The sequence below is a fragment of the Natrix helvetica genome (genome assembly GCF_964273705.1).
Source record: "Natrix helvetica genome assembly, chromosome: 7".
Lineage (NCBI taxonomy): Eukaryota > Metazoa > Chordata > Lepidosauria > Squamata > Natricidae > Natrix > Natrix helvetica.
In genome coordinates, this window is record NC_138558.1 from 63,499,973 (window position 1) to 63,515,617 (window position 15,645).

General features: G+C 41.6%; 1 protein-coding gene across 3 annotated transcripts in view; it reads right to left on the reverse strand.

Moving 5' to 3' along the window:
• The window catches only part of CRACD (capping protein inhibiting regulator of actin dynamics), a 171,141-nt gene that overhangs the window by 13,461 nt on the left and 142,035 nt on the right, over nucleotides 1-15,645 (reverse strand). For all 3 annotated transcript variants that reach the window (XM_081959777.1, XM_081959776.1, XM_081959775.1), the window contains 4 exons: nucleotides 12,534-12,698; nucleotides 9,399-9,467; nucleotides 7,935-8,117; nucleotides 2,006-6,179 (listed from right to left, as the gene is read on the reverse strand). In XM_081959777.1, coding sequence (XP_081815903.1) covers nucleotides 2,006-6,179; nucleotides 7,935-8,117; nucleotides 9,399-9,467; nucleotides 12,534-12,698 — 4,591 coding nt within the window. The remainder of the gene's footprint in view (nucleotides 1-2,005; nucleotides 6,180-7,934; nucleotides 8,118-9,398; nucleotides 9,468-12,533; nucleotides 12,699-15,645) is intronic.

Below are 15,645 nucleotides of genomic sequence, written 5' to 3' on the forward strand. Positions count from 1 at the left end.
ATTTGAGCTTGTATTCTGATTGGTTGTCAGACTCCCATGGGGCCATGCAGGGACAACTCTAGGCTGTTCTGAGTCCCAGGCTTGGTTGAGCCTTGCTGGGTGATGTAATCTTCCCAGGTGTCATGTGGTGAGATGGGTAGAGGGCTAATGCCACCTTTCCTGGACCTTGGCATTTGCCTATGAATAGACCTAGCTATCTCTTCATCTATTAAGTGTGGACATCTGCTGGGGGCTCTTAAGAGTGAGTCTGTTTCCTGCCTAAAAACATTTTTCTCCATTTCTCATCCAGCAAAATATAATATTCTGCCCTTTTAATATTTCCTAGAATATTTCATTTTTCTAGGAGAGTGGTGGGTCCTAACTTCGTAAAGTACCACATAAAAATGATATGATACTTCCGAAAAAAAGCATGGCTTATTTTAAGTATCTGCCAATTTTGGTAGATATTTTTTCCCCAGGACTAAATAAAAGCCTATGACATCACAGATGGGTACAGATGGAATGTATTGTATGTAATCTCCATTTTTCAGAGGCACCCAATTTGTTCATGTTTCATCCATATTTTTGTTTGTGAATTCTCCTGAACTCTTAAGAGTTGCTTGACAGAGATCACAGTGATCTCAAATTGCCTACATGGAAGCATCTTTTGACACATACCTTTTGAAAAAGGATTTAGGAGAACTTGCCAGTGCCAAGTCACCATGGGACAACTTGCTTTGGGATCCACGTGAGATAACTAAATAAATATTATCCACCACTGTTTCTTCTACGTTATTCCAATTTTTGTCAATGGAAATAAGGACAAAGAAACAGTGGCAGATAATATCGAGCCCATTGAGTCATTCCCTGTAGAATTGTCACACAGCAAGATGGCCACTGCTAGTTGTCCTGGCCGCAGCAAGATGGCTGCAATGAGCTGGTCATGGCAAGATGCCTGCAGTGAGTTGGCCACAGCGAATTGTTCCATCCTGATTGAAAAGGGCACATCAGTCTTTATTTAAAATGATGTGGAGTACCACAGTGTTTTCAGTATTCAAGAAAGACTGCAGTCAATTGCAAGTCAGTCACGTATAGGTCTATTTCAGTTCATATACTAACCTTGGGCAATTATCAGCTGCCTTTGGAGTCAGATATCAGTGGGGGCAAAAGAACAGCTGGGGCCTATTCCTGATGTGCGCATGCGCAGAGCTGTAGGAAAAGGGAACAGCTAAGGAATAAGGACCGACGTGGGAGTAAAGGCACAGGTGGACGGTGAATGGCCCCTCCCATAGGGAATAAAGAGAAGCAAAAGAGGAGGGGAGTTTGCAGGAGACAATTAGTTCGCTTAATTGGTTTTTGACTCTCAAAGACTCCTTGCCAAGAACAGCACTGGGTTTTGAAGATATCAGCCTGGCAGCTCTCCAAGCCAGAGAAGGTCTGTGGCTGTAAATTCACCTTTGAAAGACTTTGCTGGATGCGAATGAGAGGAATTCCCAGTAACTTAATAAAAAAGGGGTTTTGTCGGGAAAAGGGGTCTGCTTCGTGGTTTGGGGAAACCAAGGTCAGAACAGTTTCTTTGTCCACCTTCCTTATGAACCTTCCTAATCAAAGGCAGCTTTTTCATGAGGAACTAAATCTGTTCTAATCTTGATTGCAGGAAAAATGATTTCAGAAATAGAGTAGTAAATGTGTGGAACATCCTACCTGATTCTATTGCTAGTTCCTCTAACCCCCATACCTTTTACCTTCTTAAGCTGTCTTCCGTGGACCTCATGCGTTTCTTAAGAGGTCCCTACGGGGGCATGCATAAGCACCCCAGTGTGCCTACCATCCCTGTCCTACTGTCCCATTTATATGTACTCTTTTTATGTGTTTATGGCTATGTTTTGCTTATTTATATCCAATTAATTATGCCATTTTTAATGTGTTTTCATACTTGTTTCCCTGTACTTGTTGACAAACAAACGAACGAACGAACGAATGAATAAAGAAAGAACATTGTACCTCAGAGTTGCCTTTGACTTACCTTTTTTCAATGCTTCTGGCTTTTTTTCCACTTTCTCTCTCCAGGGCATGGTGATGGATGGAAAAAACGATTTCTTCTCTCTAGATTCTTCCTCCTCGTTCTTGCTTTCACCGGGTGCTTGGGAGTGGTGAGGACTCCCTTTACCTTCGCTTTTTCTCCAGCTGGTATCAGGTTCCACTTTAGAGATCCTTTTCCCGATGGGTTCAGTGAAGTGAGATCGACGGGGTTTTGTGAGAGGTGATGTAGGCGGTGTTTGGCTGATGGGCTTTGGAGCCAGTGCAGGTTTTGGTGGTAGGGGTGATTTAGAAGCAGATTTTTCTTGACTAAGCGCAGACATAGGACCAGTCGGAGAAGATACAGGTGCAACTATGGTGTAACTGCGACTAATAATAGTTAACGTGGTATTGTCAGAATTAAGTCTTGCATCTTTTCTGTCTTGACTCGGAGATTTGCTCTCTTTTAAAAATAAAGGTTTTGCATCTTGTTCTTTGTCTGGGGTGAGTGGAGTTGGCAAGCCATCAAAGCTATCTCCTGCACTGTATCTTTTCTTCTTCTTTTGCTCTGCTTGCTGGTCATAGTGAAAACGCAAGGAATAGTTGGTCCTCCTTAATTTCACTCCAAATGGGGAGACGTTTTCTTCTCCGCCTGGTGAAGCCCGGTCCAATTTTTTGGAGCCAAGGTTGTGTTGGGTTTCCATTGCTGGCGAAGTTTCAATGGAGGGAGAGAGTTCTTTATTTGGAGAATACGGGAGACTTGGAACAAGAAAAGATGGGAGATCTTTGGCAAACTTACATCCCTCAGTATTACCTGCTACTTCCTGTTGCCCTCTGATTTTCCCAGGGGAAGTTCTTACGTTCTTTGTACCAACCGGGGACTCTGTGTGGACGGCCTCGTTGTCTGAATGCAGAATGGACGGACTCGGTTGCATTGCTGCATTTTCTGCTTCAGGAACAGTTTTATTCTCTGCAGCAGTTTTGGACATTTCTGAAAACTTCTGCCATGCGGGAGTTATAGAAAACTTCGCATTTGCAGACAAAGTCTTTCGTAAGTTACCATGGGGAGTACTTCGTCCTTTAGCTGTCCAATCATCACTATGCCTATTAAGACTTCCACTGTCTTTCTCACTGAATTTCTCGTTTTCTGCACCTTTTAAGATTTTGGAACGAATTGAAGCCCATTCATCCAGGATGGCTTGGTTGTCCACTGAATCTTGAACATGCTTCACCTTAGTGCTGTTCGGCCTGCCATCAACAGGTTTCTGGATACTTTTGGGCTCAGGCGCCTCCACCGCTTTCTTTTCTTCTGTTAAACCAAGTAAAGATTTGCAGGCTGTATCTTTTATCTGGTTGAGGTTTACTGCAGTGCCACAGAGTTGTGCTCCAGTGACCAAGATTGCTGTATGGGGAACACATGAAGAAGTTGGAAGAGTACTATAACCTCTACTAGACTTAGGGTCCTTAAATTCTTTTGTGGCAGAAGGAGTTGGCGCCTCTTTCATGGGTGTAACTGGACTTAAATTCACTTTGGGAAATATAATTTCTTTTTCTCCAGAAGACACTTGAAAGGTGAAGCCCCTGGACATGGTTTGCCGGGTGTCAACTTCCTGCCAACGTAATTCTTCACCCAGAACTCTTTCCTGCTCCTCAACTTCAACGTTCATTGCCTGACAAACTCTCCCTTCTTCCTTCAGTTCTTTGCCTGCCTGAACTCTCTGTTGCTGTCCTGGTTCTTCTTTACGTTGTAGCTCTTTCTCAACAGTTCCCAAACGTTCATCTTCTGGATGCTTCTTCATGTGTAACTGGTGGGACTTCTTCTCTTCTTTTGGCTTTTCCAGTGACAGCTGATCTTCTAAAGAGAGGATTTTGTCTCTTTCAAATTGTTGGCCCTCTGTCCTTTGTATACATTCCTCCTGCTGCACCTCCTTTTCAGCCCGCAAATGGCCTATTTCTGCTGGTGTTATTTTACTATGTTCTGTTGACCCAATCAATTTTGCCAATTTTTGCTGCTTTTCTTCATTTGTACTCCATTGTTTTTCATTCAGATTTTCCTGTTGCTCTTCTTGTCCCTTCAGTTTCACAGCTGTTCCCTTCTCTTGCTGTTGGTTTCTATCATGTAAATTTTTGCTGCTTTCTTGTTCTTTCTTTCTCTGTCTTATTTCTCTTTTTTGCTCCGGAAGTAATTGTTGGTTCAGTTCAGAGAGCTTTTCCGTTTGAACTGTTTTAAGTTCTTTCATCTTCATCTTTTCCAAATACTGATGGCTTATATCTTGTTCCTGAGCCTTTTGCTTTTCTGGTTCTTCCTTTTTATCCTTCCATCCCTGCTGGATCAGATTGTCATTAAGTTCTGTTTCTTGATGCCTCTTTTCTTCTTTTGGATCTTTGACTTTCTGCTCTTTCTGTATCGTACAATCTTCATGCTTTTGTTCTTGTTCATATTGTCTCTTCTTTTCCTCCTGTTGTCTTTGGGTCTCCCGTTCATGTCCCTTCTGTTTTTCCTGCTGTTGTCTTTGGATCTCCAGTTCACTTTGTTTCTTTGCTTTCTCCTCCCTCTGTCTCTGTACCTCTAATTCACGTTGTCTCTTTTGTTCTTCCTCCCGCTGTCTCTGTAGTTCTAGTTCACGTTGTCTTTTTTGTTCTTCTTCACGTTGTCTTTGGAGTTCTAATTCACGCTGTCTCTTTTGTTCTGTCTCCCGCTGTCTCTGTAGTTCTAGTTCACGTTGTCTTTTTTGTTCTTCCTCCCGCTGTCTTTGGAGTTCTAATTCACGTTGTCTCTTTTGTTCTTCCTCCCTCTGTCTCTGTAGTTCTAGCTCACGTTGTCTCTTTTGTTCTTCCTCTTGCTGTCTCTGTAGTTCTAGTTCACGTTTTCTCTTTTGTTCTTCCTCCCGCTGTCTTTGGAGTTCTAGCTCACGTTGTCTCTTTTGTTCTTCCTCCCGCTGTCTTTGGAGTTCTAATTCACGTTGTCTCTTTTGTTCTTCCTCCCGCTGTCTTTGGAGTTCTAATTCACGTTGTCTCTTTTGTTCTTCCTCCCTCTGTCTCTGCAGTTCTAGTTCACGTTGTCTCTTTTGTTCTTCCTCCCGCTGTCTCTGTAGTTCTAGTTCACGTTGTCTCTTTTGTTCTTCCTCTCGCTGTCTCTGTAGTTCTAGTTCACGTTGTCTCTTTTGTTCTTCTTCCCGCTGTCTCTGTAGTTCTAGCTCACGTTGTCTCTTTTGTTCTTCCTCCTGCTGTCTCTGTAGTTCTAGCTCACGTTGTCTCTTTTGTTCTGCTTCCCGCTGTCTTTGAATCTCCAGTTCATGTTGTTTCCTTGATTCTTCCTGAAGTTGCCTTTGGACCTCCAATTCGCATTGTCTTTTCTGTTCTTCCTCCTGCTGTCTTTGGACCTCCAGCTCAAGTTGTCTCCTTGCTTCTTCCTGTTGCTGCCTTTGGAACTGCAGTTCGCATTGTCTCTTTTCTTCTTCCTCCAGCTTTTTTTGTAATTTGCGTTCATGTTGTCTCTTTGCTTCTTCCGGCTGTCTTTGTAGTCCCATTTCACACTGTCTCTTTTGTTCTTCCTGCTGTTGTCTTTGGACCTCTAGTTCACCCTGTCTTTTTGCTTCTACCTGTTGCCTTTGTGCCTCTGGTTCTTGTTGCTTCTTTTTCTCCTTCCGCCATTGCATGTCCATTTCCCGTGGTTTCCGCTCCTCCTTCTGTCTTTGTGCCTCTAGTTCATGTTGTGCCTGTTCTTGATCCCTGTGTTTTTGTTCCTCAAGATCCTGAGATTTTTGGGGGATTTGTGCCTGTAATTTTTCAGGCCCTTCTCCATGCCTTCCTTGTTTTTCTTGTTCTTGTAGCCCTTTTGCCTGGTGATCTTGATCTTTTTTCTCCTCCATTTGATAAAGATGTTCTTCCTGAAGTTTCATTTTCTTCCCCACTTGTTCTCCATGGCTTCCCTCAAATTCTTGAAGTCTTTTGTGTTCCATAGGGATTTTGAATTTTGTTTCAGCCATTTGTTCCTTCTTCCCTGCCTCAAGATTTATCCAGTAGTCTTGTTTTCGTTTTCCTTCAGTTTTTGGTTCCCGAACTTCTCCATGCTGGGTTAACTTCTCTGGTTTGTAATAGCTATCATCTTTTGTCACTTTATCTTCAGTGCCCTCTAGAATGTCTTGTCCGAAGTCAGTGTCGATTAAACTTTGTACCTCCTAGAATTGGGAAATAAAAATAGGTTTACTTAATGCAGTAGAAGGCTATTAGAATCCAATTCCTATTTTATATAAATCTCAACATTCAGGATGAATTACAGTAGTCCTCAATTTACAACAGTTCATTTAGTGACCTTTCAAAGTTACAACAGCACTGAAAAAAAGTGATTTATGACTGTTTTTCATACTTACAACTGTCACAATATCCCCATGGCTATGTGATCAAAATTTGGATGCTTGGCAACTGGTTCATATCTAGGACAGTTGCATCGTCCATGGAATCCTCTTTGGGGACCTTCTGACAAGCAAACTCAATAGGGAAGCTTATAGTAAGCTGTCATTTACTATAACAACCGTGTTACTATCTTAGCCACTGCAGTGGCTCACTTAACAATGGTGGCCAGAAAGGTTGTAAAATGGGGCAAAATTCTCTCAACAACTGTCTCACGTAGCAGCAGAAATTGTGGGCTCGATTGTGGTCGTAAGTCGAGGACTATCTGTATTTGTTTTTATCAATCTTAGTCGTATATTACAACAATATTAATGTACTCTTAGGAGTGGGTTCCTGCCAGTTCTAACCTCTTCTATAGAAGAGGTTCCACAAATCTACAGTGCCGTTTAGAACTGGTTCCAGCTCCCTCCCCCCGCCCGTCTGCACATCATCAAGATGAAGAGCAAGAGGAGGAATTCTGGGAGTTGAAGTCCACAAGTCTTAAAGCTGTCAGGTTTGAACACCCATGGGGGTGTTCACATAGAGAATTCCTGAGCCAACATGACTGGAGGAGGAATTCTGGGAGTTGAAGTCCACAAGTCTTAAAGCTGTCAAGTTTGAACACCCATGGGGTTTTTTTTCTAAAGGGTTAGGGGTGCAAGGGTCTTGTAACTTGACAGTTTTAAGACTTGTGTGCTTCAAATGCCAGAGTTTCTGAGCCAACATTTTGGTTGCTAAGCAAGAGCATTGTTAAGTGAGTTTCACCACATTTTACAAGTTGACCACGCCCACCCAGTCACATGGCTGGCAAATTGCTCATGATTCTTTGAGATTTTGCCCAACAGATTTATAAAAGTTTCCGCTCCAGTAGAACATTTGTAGCTCAGGGGTGAAATCCTGAGTCCTTGATGCTCTCTGAGCTTGGTGGTTTTGCTTGTAGTCATTTCATTATCAGGCTAGGTAAATATTTAGTACTACCAAATATTAGTATTACTTAGTACAAGCAAATGGGATTTGCTCTGTAGTAGCTTGCCCTATCAGTATAGGAGGGAAAGTGGAGGTATGTGCTTTTCCCTTCGGTAGCTCCTTGATTAGGACATTATTTTCTGTTAAGATTGCTTGTCTGGTGTTAATCCCTGCTTATCTGATTGTTGGTTGCTGTGGAGGATGCCTTTTTGTTTCCTCTTTAGCTTTTTATTGTCTCTTTTAAATGGTGTGTAAATATCATTTATCTCTTTAGTTTGTACGTTTTTGAAGCCTATGTACATTTCTTTTACAGATGAATAGGAAAAAAGATACATATTGAATGCCGGTCTGTCAATAAAATAGTGGAACCTGACAGTTATGACTTTATTTCTGAGAAACGATCATCATATACAGCAGGGCAGTGAATCTCCCAAATTGTGTGAGGCTGGTTCACATCCATAAATACCAGCTGAAGTGTAACATTGAAAGATTCGAAGGTAACCTAATATTCTTAGAAGAGCTCTATGTCTTACAATCAGCAGCTAAAATTCTGACCACCATAGGAATCCGTTCAATACCTTTGACAATCTGTGCTTTTTGGAAAGCCTCTGATTCTTTGGCCTGACTGAGAGCTTGTGCTTTGCTGCACTGTTGTCCAGACAAGAAGTGGCTAAAGGGATGGCATCAAGGTTGACAGTTTCGATGGTTCCAGAAGGGGAATGGTGTCTTTTGGGCCGAGATGACACTTTGACAGGCGTCCCCTAGAGAAGCCCCAAGAAAAAGAAAAAATGAAAGAAGATCCTGTATTTAAAACAAAACAAATTCCAAATCCAGTAACAGCTCTAGAAATGAATTCAAAGCCAGGTTCGGGAGTTTCTTTTGTAACTTTCCTTCTTTATTTTTATAGCTTCCTGTGCCCCCAAGTGGCTTCAACAACTCTCAGAAAAAAGTGCTAACGACCAGTATTTGTTTCCAGAGAATAAGTTATCTGTGTACCAAATTTGGTTGAAATTGCTCTGGACTACAACCTGAACAAAAGTTTACATCTTAATAATCCAGTAAGGATAGCCATTATCTGCTCTATTGTAGTAGTATGGAAGCAAACAAATGAGTATGTCTTGGTATGGCTATGGATCAGAAGCTGAAGCTGAGGCAGAGTTTCATGCTAAACTCCCAGTTATGCTTTTTTATTGCAGCTTGCTGTAATACGGTCATCCTCAAATAATTCTGATCCCTGGGACATTTGGAATGTTGAGAATAATTGTATAATAATAAGTGAGAACAATTAACCGGAGGAATAGTTTACCTTCAGACATTGCAGGTGCTTCATTACTGGAGGCTTTTAAGAAAAGACTGGAAAGCCACCTATCTAAAATGGTATAAGGTCTCCTGCTTGAGCAGGGGGGTTGGACTAGAAGACCTCCAAGGTCCCTTCCAGTTCTATTCTGATTGATGTCGGATATGCCTCACCAAAGAAATGCTATGAGTAAATTCATCTAGTCACAAAATGGCAGCCATTGGGAGTATGACCAGACCAGAAAGACTACTTTTGATAGCTCCCCAGAATAGTCAGTTGAGCTTCTCTTTATAGCTAAGTAGGTAGCTATACTTTCAAATAAAATATGGGCTCCAGGCAGCCAATTGTATTTTTTTTAATATAATGCTGAGCCTATCCTAGAAATAAAGATGCTAAAAGATAGCACTTTGCTTTGTGGGATGCCAACTTTTCAATTTGGAGGACTGGATGGGGGGATGGTTAAAATAGCTCAAAGTTAACTGAAAAACTAAAATGCCAGGTGGTACAGAGAAACTGACTGGAACCAATAGAAGGTCAACAGGCACAAGCGATAAATCTCATAAAATGTAAACCCATACCATGGTTTTATCTCGGCAGCCTACAACTCCAGGTTCAGAGCTAGAGGTTTACCTCAGTCTGAGTTGCCCACTAAGAAATGTGATTAGACACTTATAATTGTAATTTGTTGCAATTTTTGAAGTGGCCCTTAAGAAATAAGTGCCATTAGTGTTATTATTTCTATTACCTTCTCATCTCTGTCACGACTTGTTTCACCCAGACTGGTAGGACTTAAGGAATCTGGCATCACAGCTGACTAGAAAAAATATATATGAATATCATACAAAACTATTGCAACTTCAGATATATTGTGTAGACTCATATTTTGTAGAAGCACCAAATGCTTTTATATCGCAGTCACAATAAGATCCCATTACAATGTTTTGTTGTAATACCTAATCTAATTCCATTTCAATTTGTTGGACCAATTGACTGAATAAACAGATTTGTTCCCTTCTTTTCCATCTATTTTAAATTGTGAAAGAGGAAGCTGGATTGCAAGCCTAAAAGGATGGATGTTTTTCTATTTTACCTCCCTTTACCTTTCATGCAGCTATGGAAAAAAAAAACCCAGTAAAGTAAAGCTTATAAAAAACCCTATGAATTTAGCAAGAGTTTAATGAAGGTTACTTATAAATGCATGCACTACTTATCTAAGGGAGTAGGTCAATTGGGCATTATAAATTCAAATATTCTATTTTTTTTTAAACAAAATTGATTGGGTCAATTGAATGTGCACTATAATCCAAATATTCTCATCTTGCTTTCGTTTTTTAAAAAGTATCCAGTTCTACTAAAAACTCAAGCTAGAGGCAAACATGTATTCACTTTGTCTCCTTTGTTAAAAGCCTCTTCCTGTTTTGGGTGCTAAGAACTGAAGAAGCTTCTTGGGTGAGAAGCGAAATGTCTTCAAAGAAAAACAAGTCAGTCCAGTTGCCTCCTGAAAAAGCACCTTTGGGACACAGACTCAGGACTTTAGCACCTTAAAAAAATAGCAGTATCCAGAACCCATGTGGCCTCTGGAGGGAGAATGTTGTCAACTACTGTATTTTTTGGAGTATAAGATGCACCGGAGTATAAGACGCAGCAAAGTTTTGAAGAGGAAATTTTTTTTAAAAAGTTTTTGCACTCTGCAAACCTCCCAAAAACGGCTTGTTTTTCACAAAAATGGGCCCATTTTTTTTTCAAAAAAGGGCATGAATAACCCTTAGAAGGCTTGTAGAGTGTGGGGGCAGGGGACAAAAATGAGAAAAAATGGGCTGGTTTTTTGTCAAAAAGGGGCATGGTTAGCCTTTAGGAAGCTTATAGAGTGCTGCTGGGGGCTGGGGGGGGGGGCAAAAAACAGGCCATTTTTTGCTCATTTCTGCCCTTTCCAGCCCCCAGGAGCTCTCTGAAAGCCTTCTAAAAGGTATGCATGGCCATTTTGGTGAAGGGGGCGGAGTTTCGGGAGGCAAAAAAGTGCTGCATTCAGTGTATAAGATGCACCCAGATTTCATCAACATTTTTAAGGGAAAAAGGTGCATCTTATACTCCGAAAAATACGGTAATCATTTTCTTTGTATAATTTCAAGCTAGCCAATTACTGAGTTCCTTATCACACTGCTAGGCTTTATCAAAGGGGTGTCCAAACTTGGGAACTTTAAGACTTGTGGACTTCAACTCCCAGAATTCTGGGAGTTGAAGTCCACAAGTCTTAAAGTTCCCAAGTTTGGACACCCCTGCTTTATCAGATTTGTGCCTAAACAAGCATTACTTCCTTCCCTGAGAAAATAGAAAGAAGACAAGTGATTAACAGGATTCCCCTCTTGACACATGCGGTGGTACAATGACTAAGCTTGTTGATCAGAAAGGTTGGCAGTTCAGTGGTTTGAATCCCTAGAGCCGCGTAACGGAGTGAGCTCCTATTACTTGTCCCAGCTTCTACCAACCTAACAGTTCAAAAGCACGTAAAAAATGCAAGTAGAAAAATAGGGACCACTTTTGGTGGGAAGGTTAGTCATGCCAGCCACATGACCACGGAGACGTCTTCGGACAGCGCTGGTTCTTTGGCTTTGAAAGGGAGATGAGCACCGCCCCCTAGAATCGGGAATGACTAGCACATATGTGTGAAGGAAACCTTTACCTTTATGTGCCATGTTCTTCTGACTATGTATTGGAGACAAATTGTGGCTTCTTTCCATGAAAATCAAGAAGCCATTTAAAGGAGAATATGAGAGGGAAATCAATGTTAAAACATAAAAGGCAAACCACTGAAAACGTTACATTCATCTTCATAGTAGGAATCTCCAGACCCCTTTCCTGGCATAACAGGAGTTCTGTATTTGTGTCTCTTTTACAATTGTCTGAGGACATTACTAGAATGCAAGGGTCTCCATCAAAGACCCCTACTTCCCAATCGCTGGGTTCAAAATGGCATTTCCAGCTCAAAGATAAAACACTTTGAATGTAAGAACCCACCTCGTTTGATCAGCTGAGGGTTCATTTTACCCCAGTGCTGATAGTACACATAATCTGTAAAACAGAGGAGACTTTAGAAGTGTGGAAATCAAGAAAGTTGTCCAAGGTTCTACACGTGTGGTCGTTTCTAATGTTGGTGTAATTTCAGTCAATCAGAAAGAGACGGCTTTGAAGATATGATAATGTCTCATAACAAAGATATAAGTAAAGAACCCAATCGAAGCTTTGATTGTTTGCTTTTATTGATGACGTTTCATTACTGGATTTTCACGGCTATTTCATGAGTTGAGAAATCATAGAATAAAATCAGATACACCAGTCGGACGGGAAACAAAAATCATTCATACATGGAATTCTGAATGATATTCTCACCCAAGGTCCTAAAAACTCTAGGACCATGAAGCTATGGCACGCATGCCCAAAGTGGCACATGAAGCCAGGTCGCCCTGCACACGCGGCCTTGCCTGTTTGTCTTCCGGGTTTCTGGCGTGTATGTGCACACAACTATCAGCTGTCCTTTGCACGCGAAGCAGTGCCGAAAACCGGTGTGCACATGCACGCCGTCCAGCTGATTGTCAGGCACACATGGATGCTAGAACCCAGAAGTTTGGCTTTTCCAAAGCGCGGCCCTGACGAGCATGTGCACGCGAGACATTCCCATGTGACCTTATTGCCATTTGGTGCCAAAAAGGTTCACCATCACTGCTTTAGGACTACCACACTGTCTGAAATTCTCCCAAATGCTGGATTTCTTTGCAATACATAATTCATCACCCAGCTAATGTCAATGAATGTTTTCTATAAACATATGTATTCGTTCATTTTGAAGATTGGTACTTGGCTCCTCACCATCAATTAGACTTACTTTGTGGTGGTTGTCTGGAAGGACCACATCTGGTGGCATCCCAGTCTCCATGGGGTTATTCAGCAACACATCTGCTTCCAAACTTCCACTAGCTTCCCCAGGTGTTTTCACAGAGACTGTCATTTGTGAGGGTTGGCCAAATTTAATATTCTTGGCCAACTGTTGCTGAAAATCAAAATACAGTTGTGTATTAGAAAAGAGAGCAGGGAAAGTATTGCTGTTCTTAATTAGATAGCTTGGGTTTAGCAGTCAAGGGCATTCATGAAGAATTGGTGCCATCTTGACATGAAGAATGTCAAGATGGCACTGAGCCTTGGTGGTGCAATGGTTAGAATGCAATATTGCAGGCTAATTCTGCCGACTGCCAGCAGTTCGATTCTGAACTGTCTTAAGGTTGACTCAGCCTTCCATCCTTCCAAGGTCCGTAAAATAAGGGCCCAGATTGTTGGGGCAATTGGCTGTAAACCGCTTAGAGAGGGTTATAAAGCACTGCGAAGTGGCATATAAATCTAAGTGTTATTGCTAGTGCTATAACTAGGTGATAAAAGCCCATCCTTTTTAAAATAAGTTTTGTATGGATCACATATGTAACAGGCAACTACAGCTTCAGATACACAATCATGTTGACTTTTTAACACACCATGCCTATACACATAAACATCTCTATTAGGAACAATGAGATTGTTGTTGTTAGTTGAGAAGTCATGTCAACCCCATTGCGACCCCATGGACAACGTTCCTCCAGGCCTTCCTGTCCTCTACCACCCCCAGAGTCCATTTAAGCTCATGCCTACTGCTTTGGTGACTCCACCCAGCCCCCTCATTCTCTGTTGTCCCCTTCTTCTTTTGCCCTCAGTCTTTCTCAGCATTAGGCTCTTCTCCACTGAGTCCTGGAGGTATTATTAGGTATAATGAGATAGCAATATTAAAATATTAGGTGAAAGAGAAAGTAATTTCCACAAGAAGTAATATAATGTGGGGCTCAACCATCCATACAGCTTTATCAGTTTCAAGGGGCTAGCCTAGTTTTGAAAGGATTTTTCTGGTTGCAATGTACCACATAATGGTCGGCTCCCTCCCTGTCAGTTAAAATAAACTTCTATTTTTTAAAAAAAAAAATCCAATTATCTTGAGATTTCATTCGAAAATACCAGAATCTTAGAGGTTCTCGCAAGAATGGGAAAATCTTGATTGATCAGGTTAGGTTTCAACTTTCCCGAACTTTCACAAAGGGACAATGCAAATGTCTTATGAGATGACTGATTTTTAGCAATTTGGGACATGCACTTTTTCTTTTTGGTGCCTGAGCTAGAGTTTGAGGATACAGAAAGGCAGCTAAGCCTGACTCACAAATTGCAGTTCAGCTGATACTTCAGAATTGGACTGTCATTCTATGTTCTTCACTCTTTGTCCAGACTTCCTAATGTGGTGCCCATACCTGATACTGATACATTGGCATTTAACTCTCAGCATCTCAAGAGTAAGAGGACATCTCTTCAGGTAGCTGTACACCTATACCCTGCTTCCAGGGGTGGGCTTCAAAAATTTCAGCAACGGATTCTCTGTCCAGTTGCTGGGTGGGCGTGGCCTAGATGGCTTACTGCACCATGGTGGGTGGGTGGGGGCTTTTCACCTTCCCCAGGCTCCAGAGGCTTTTCTCGAGCCTCTGGGAGGGCAAAAACTGTTTTTCCCCAGGCTCCGGAGGCCGGAAAGGGGCCCGATTCCAGCCTTTTGGAACTTCCGGGAGGCCCATTTCCACACTCCCTGAGCCTCCACCAGGGCCCTGCACTTACCTCACATCCAAAACGGTCCGCATGGAGACTCCTGGGAGGAGCAGGGCAGGGTGGAGGGGCAGAGTAAGCAGGGCCAGCCAGGGATGGGATTTGGAGGTTCTCTGAACCAGCCATAACGTTAGCTACAGGTTCTCCAGGACCTGGGCAAACCCGTAGCAGCCAATCCCTGCGTTCTTCCCTGAAAGTATCTTTTCCTTCTTTCTCTGCTACTTGAGCTATTCATGGATATTGTACCTATATTTTCTCCTTCTTGTTGTGCTCTAGAAAACTACCTCGTTTCAAAGAACTAATTGACAATGTTCCAATAATTGGGGGGGGGGTGTAGATATATGACTTGTACTTCATGGCATTTAATGTAAGATTGAGCCTAATGGATCTTGTTTAGAAACAAGTGAGTGTATATGTTTATTCATATCATATTATGCCATAGGCATTGCACTGTTCATAGATGTTTTCAGTTATCTTTTATTTTAGCAGTGAGTTTCAGTACTTAAGAGGAATCCCTTCCCTATCCATTATTTTTATAAATGGTACCAAAAGGAATGAACAGATGGACACTCACTTTTTCTAAAAATTAAACTGTCTTAGAATATATTGAGCGGGCAAGTGGGTACTTTAGTATTCCTATCTTCAAATTACTAGCTGAATCAAGCTCAGCTGGGAGAAGAGACACTGCCAATTATTTTTATTTTCTAAATTACAGGGAAATTTTCCGTAAGGTCTCATCTTGCTGTCTGTCATTGGATGTGTGACAATGCATAGGAAATGAACGCTCAAATGGCAGGGTAAATAATCTCCTGGGTTTTTCAAAACAGGAGTATTCTTCTAAGCAGAAGAAAAACAAGACGCACAATGAAAAATTATACAAAATTAGAACAATGTCTTCTATTATGTCAAGGTTTCAAAATGCTTCCTGCTAGATTTAACCCTCAAACACGGCGTGAAAAATAACAAAGCAGATTTAATTGTGTGTATATGCATGCATATTGAGTTGAGCTGTGATGACGGCATCCATGAACTCTTCCCAACATAGCTGTATAATTGATGTGACATTTTCTTCTCCCAAAATGTTCTCTTTCTTTATTTTTACATTTATTCAATAACCTTGAAATTACCAAGTAATCCTCGATTCGAGCAATACTCAGCAATAATTCTGCTGAGTTTTGGAGATCAGTCAAGGTTGCTGAGAACCAGAGGAGGAAAACAGCAGCATTATCTAATTGCAAGACACTCTAAGCAGCTCCATTTTGGACCTCACACAAACTCTTTGATATTTAGAGTACTTTCAGATTTTATCTTAGACTAGCCGATAACCCAGC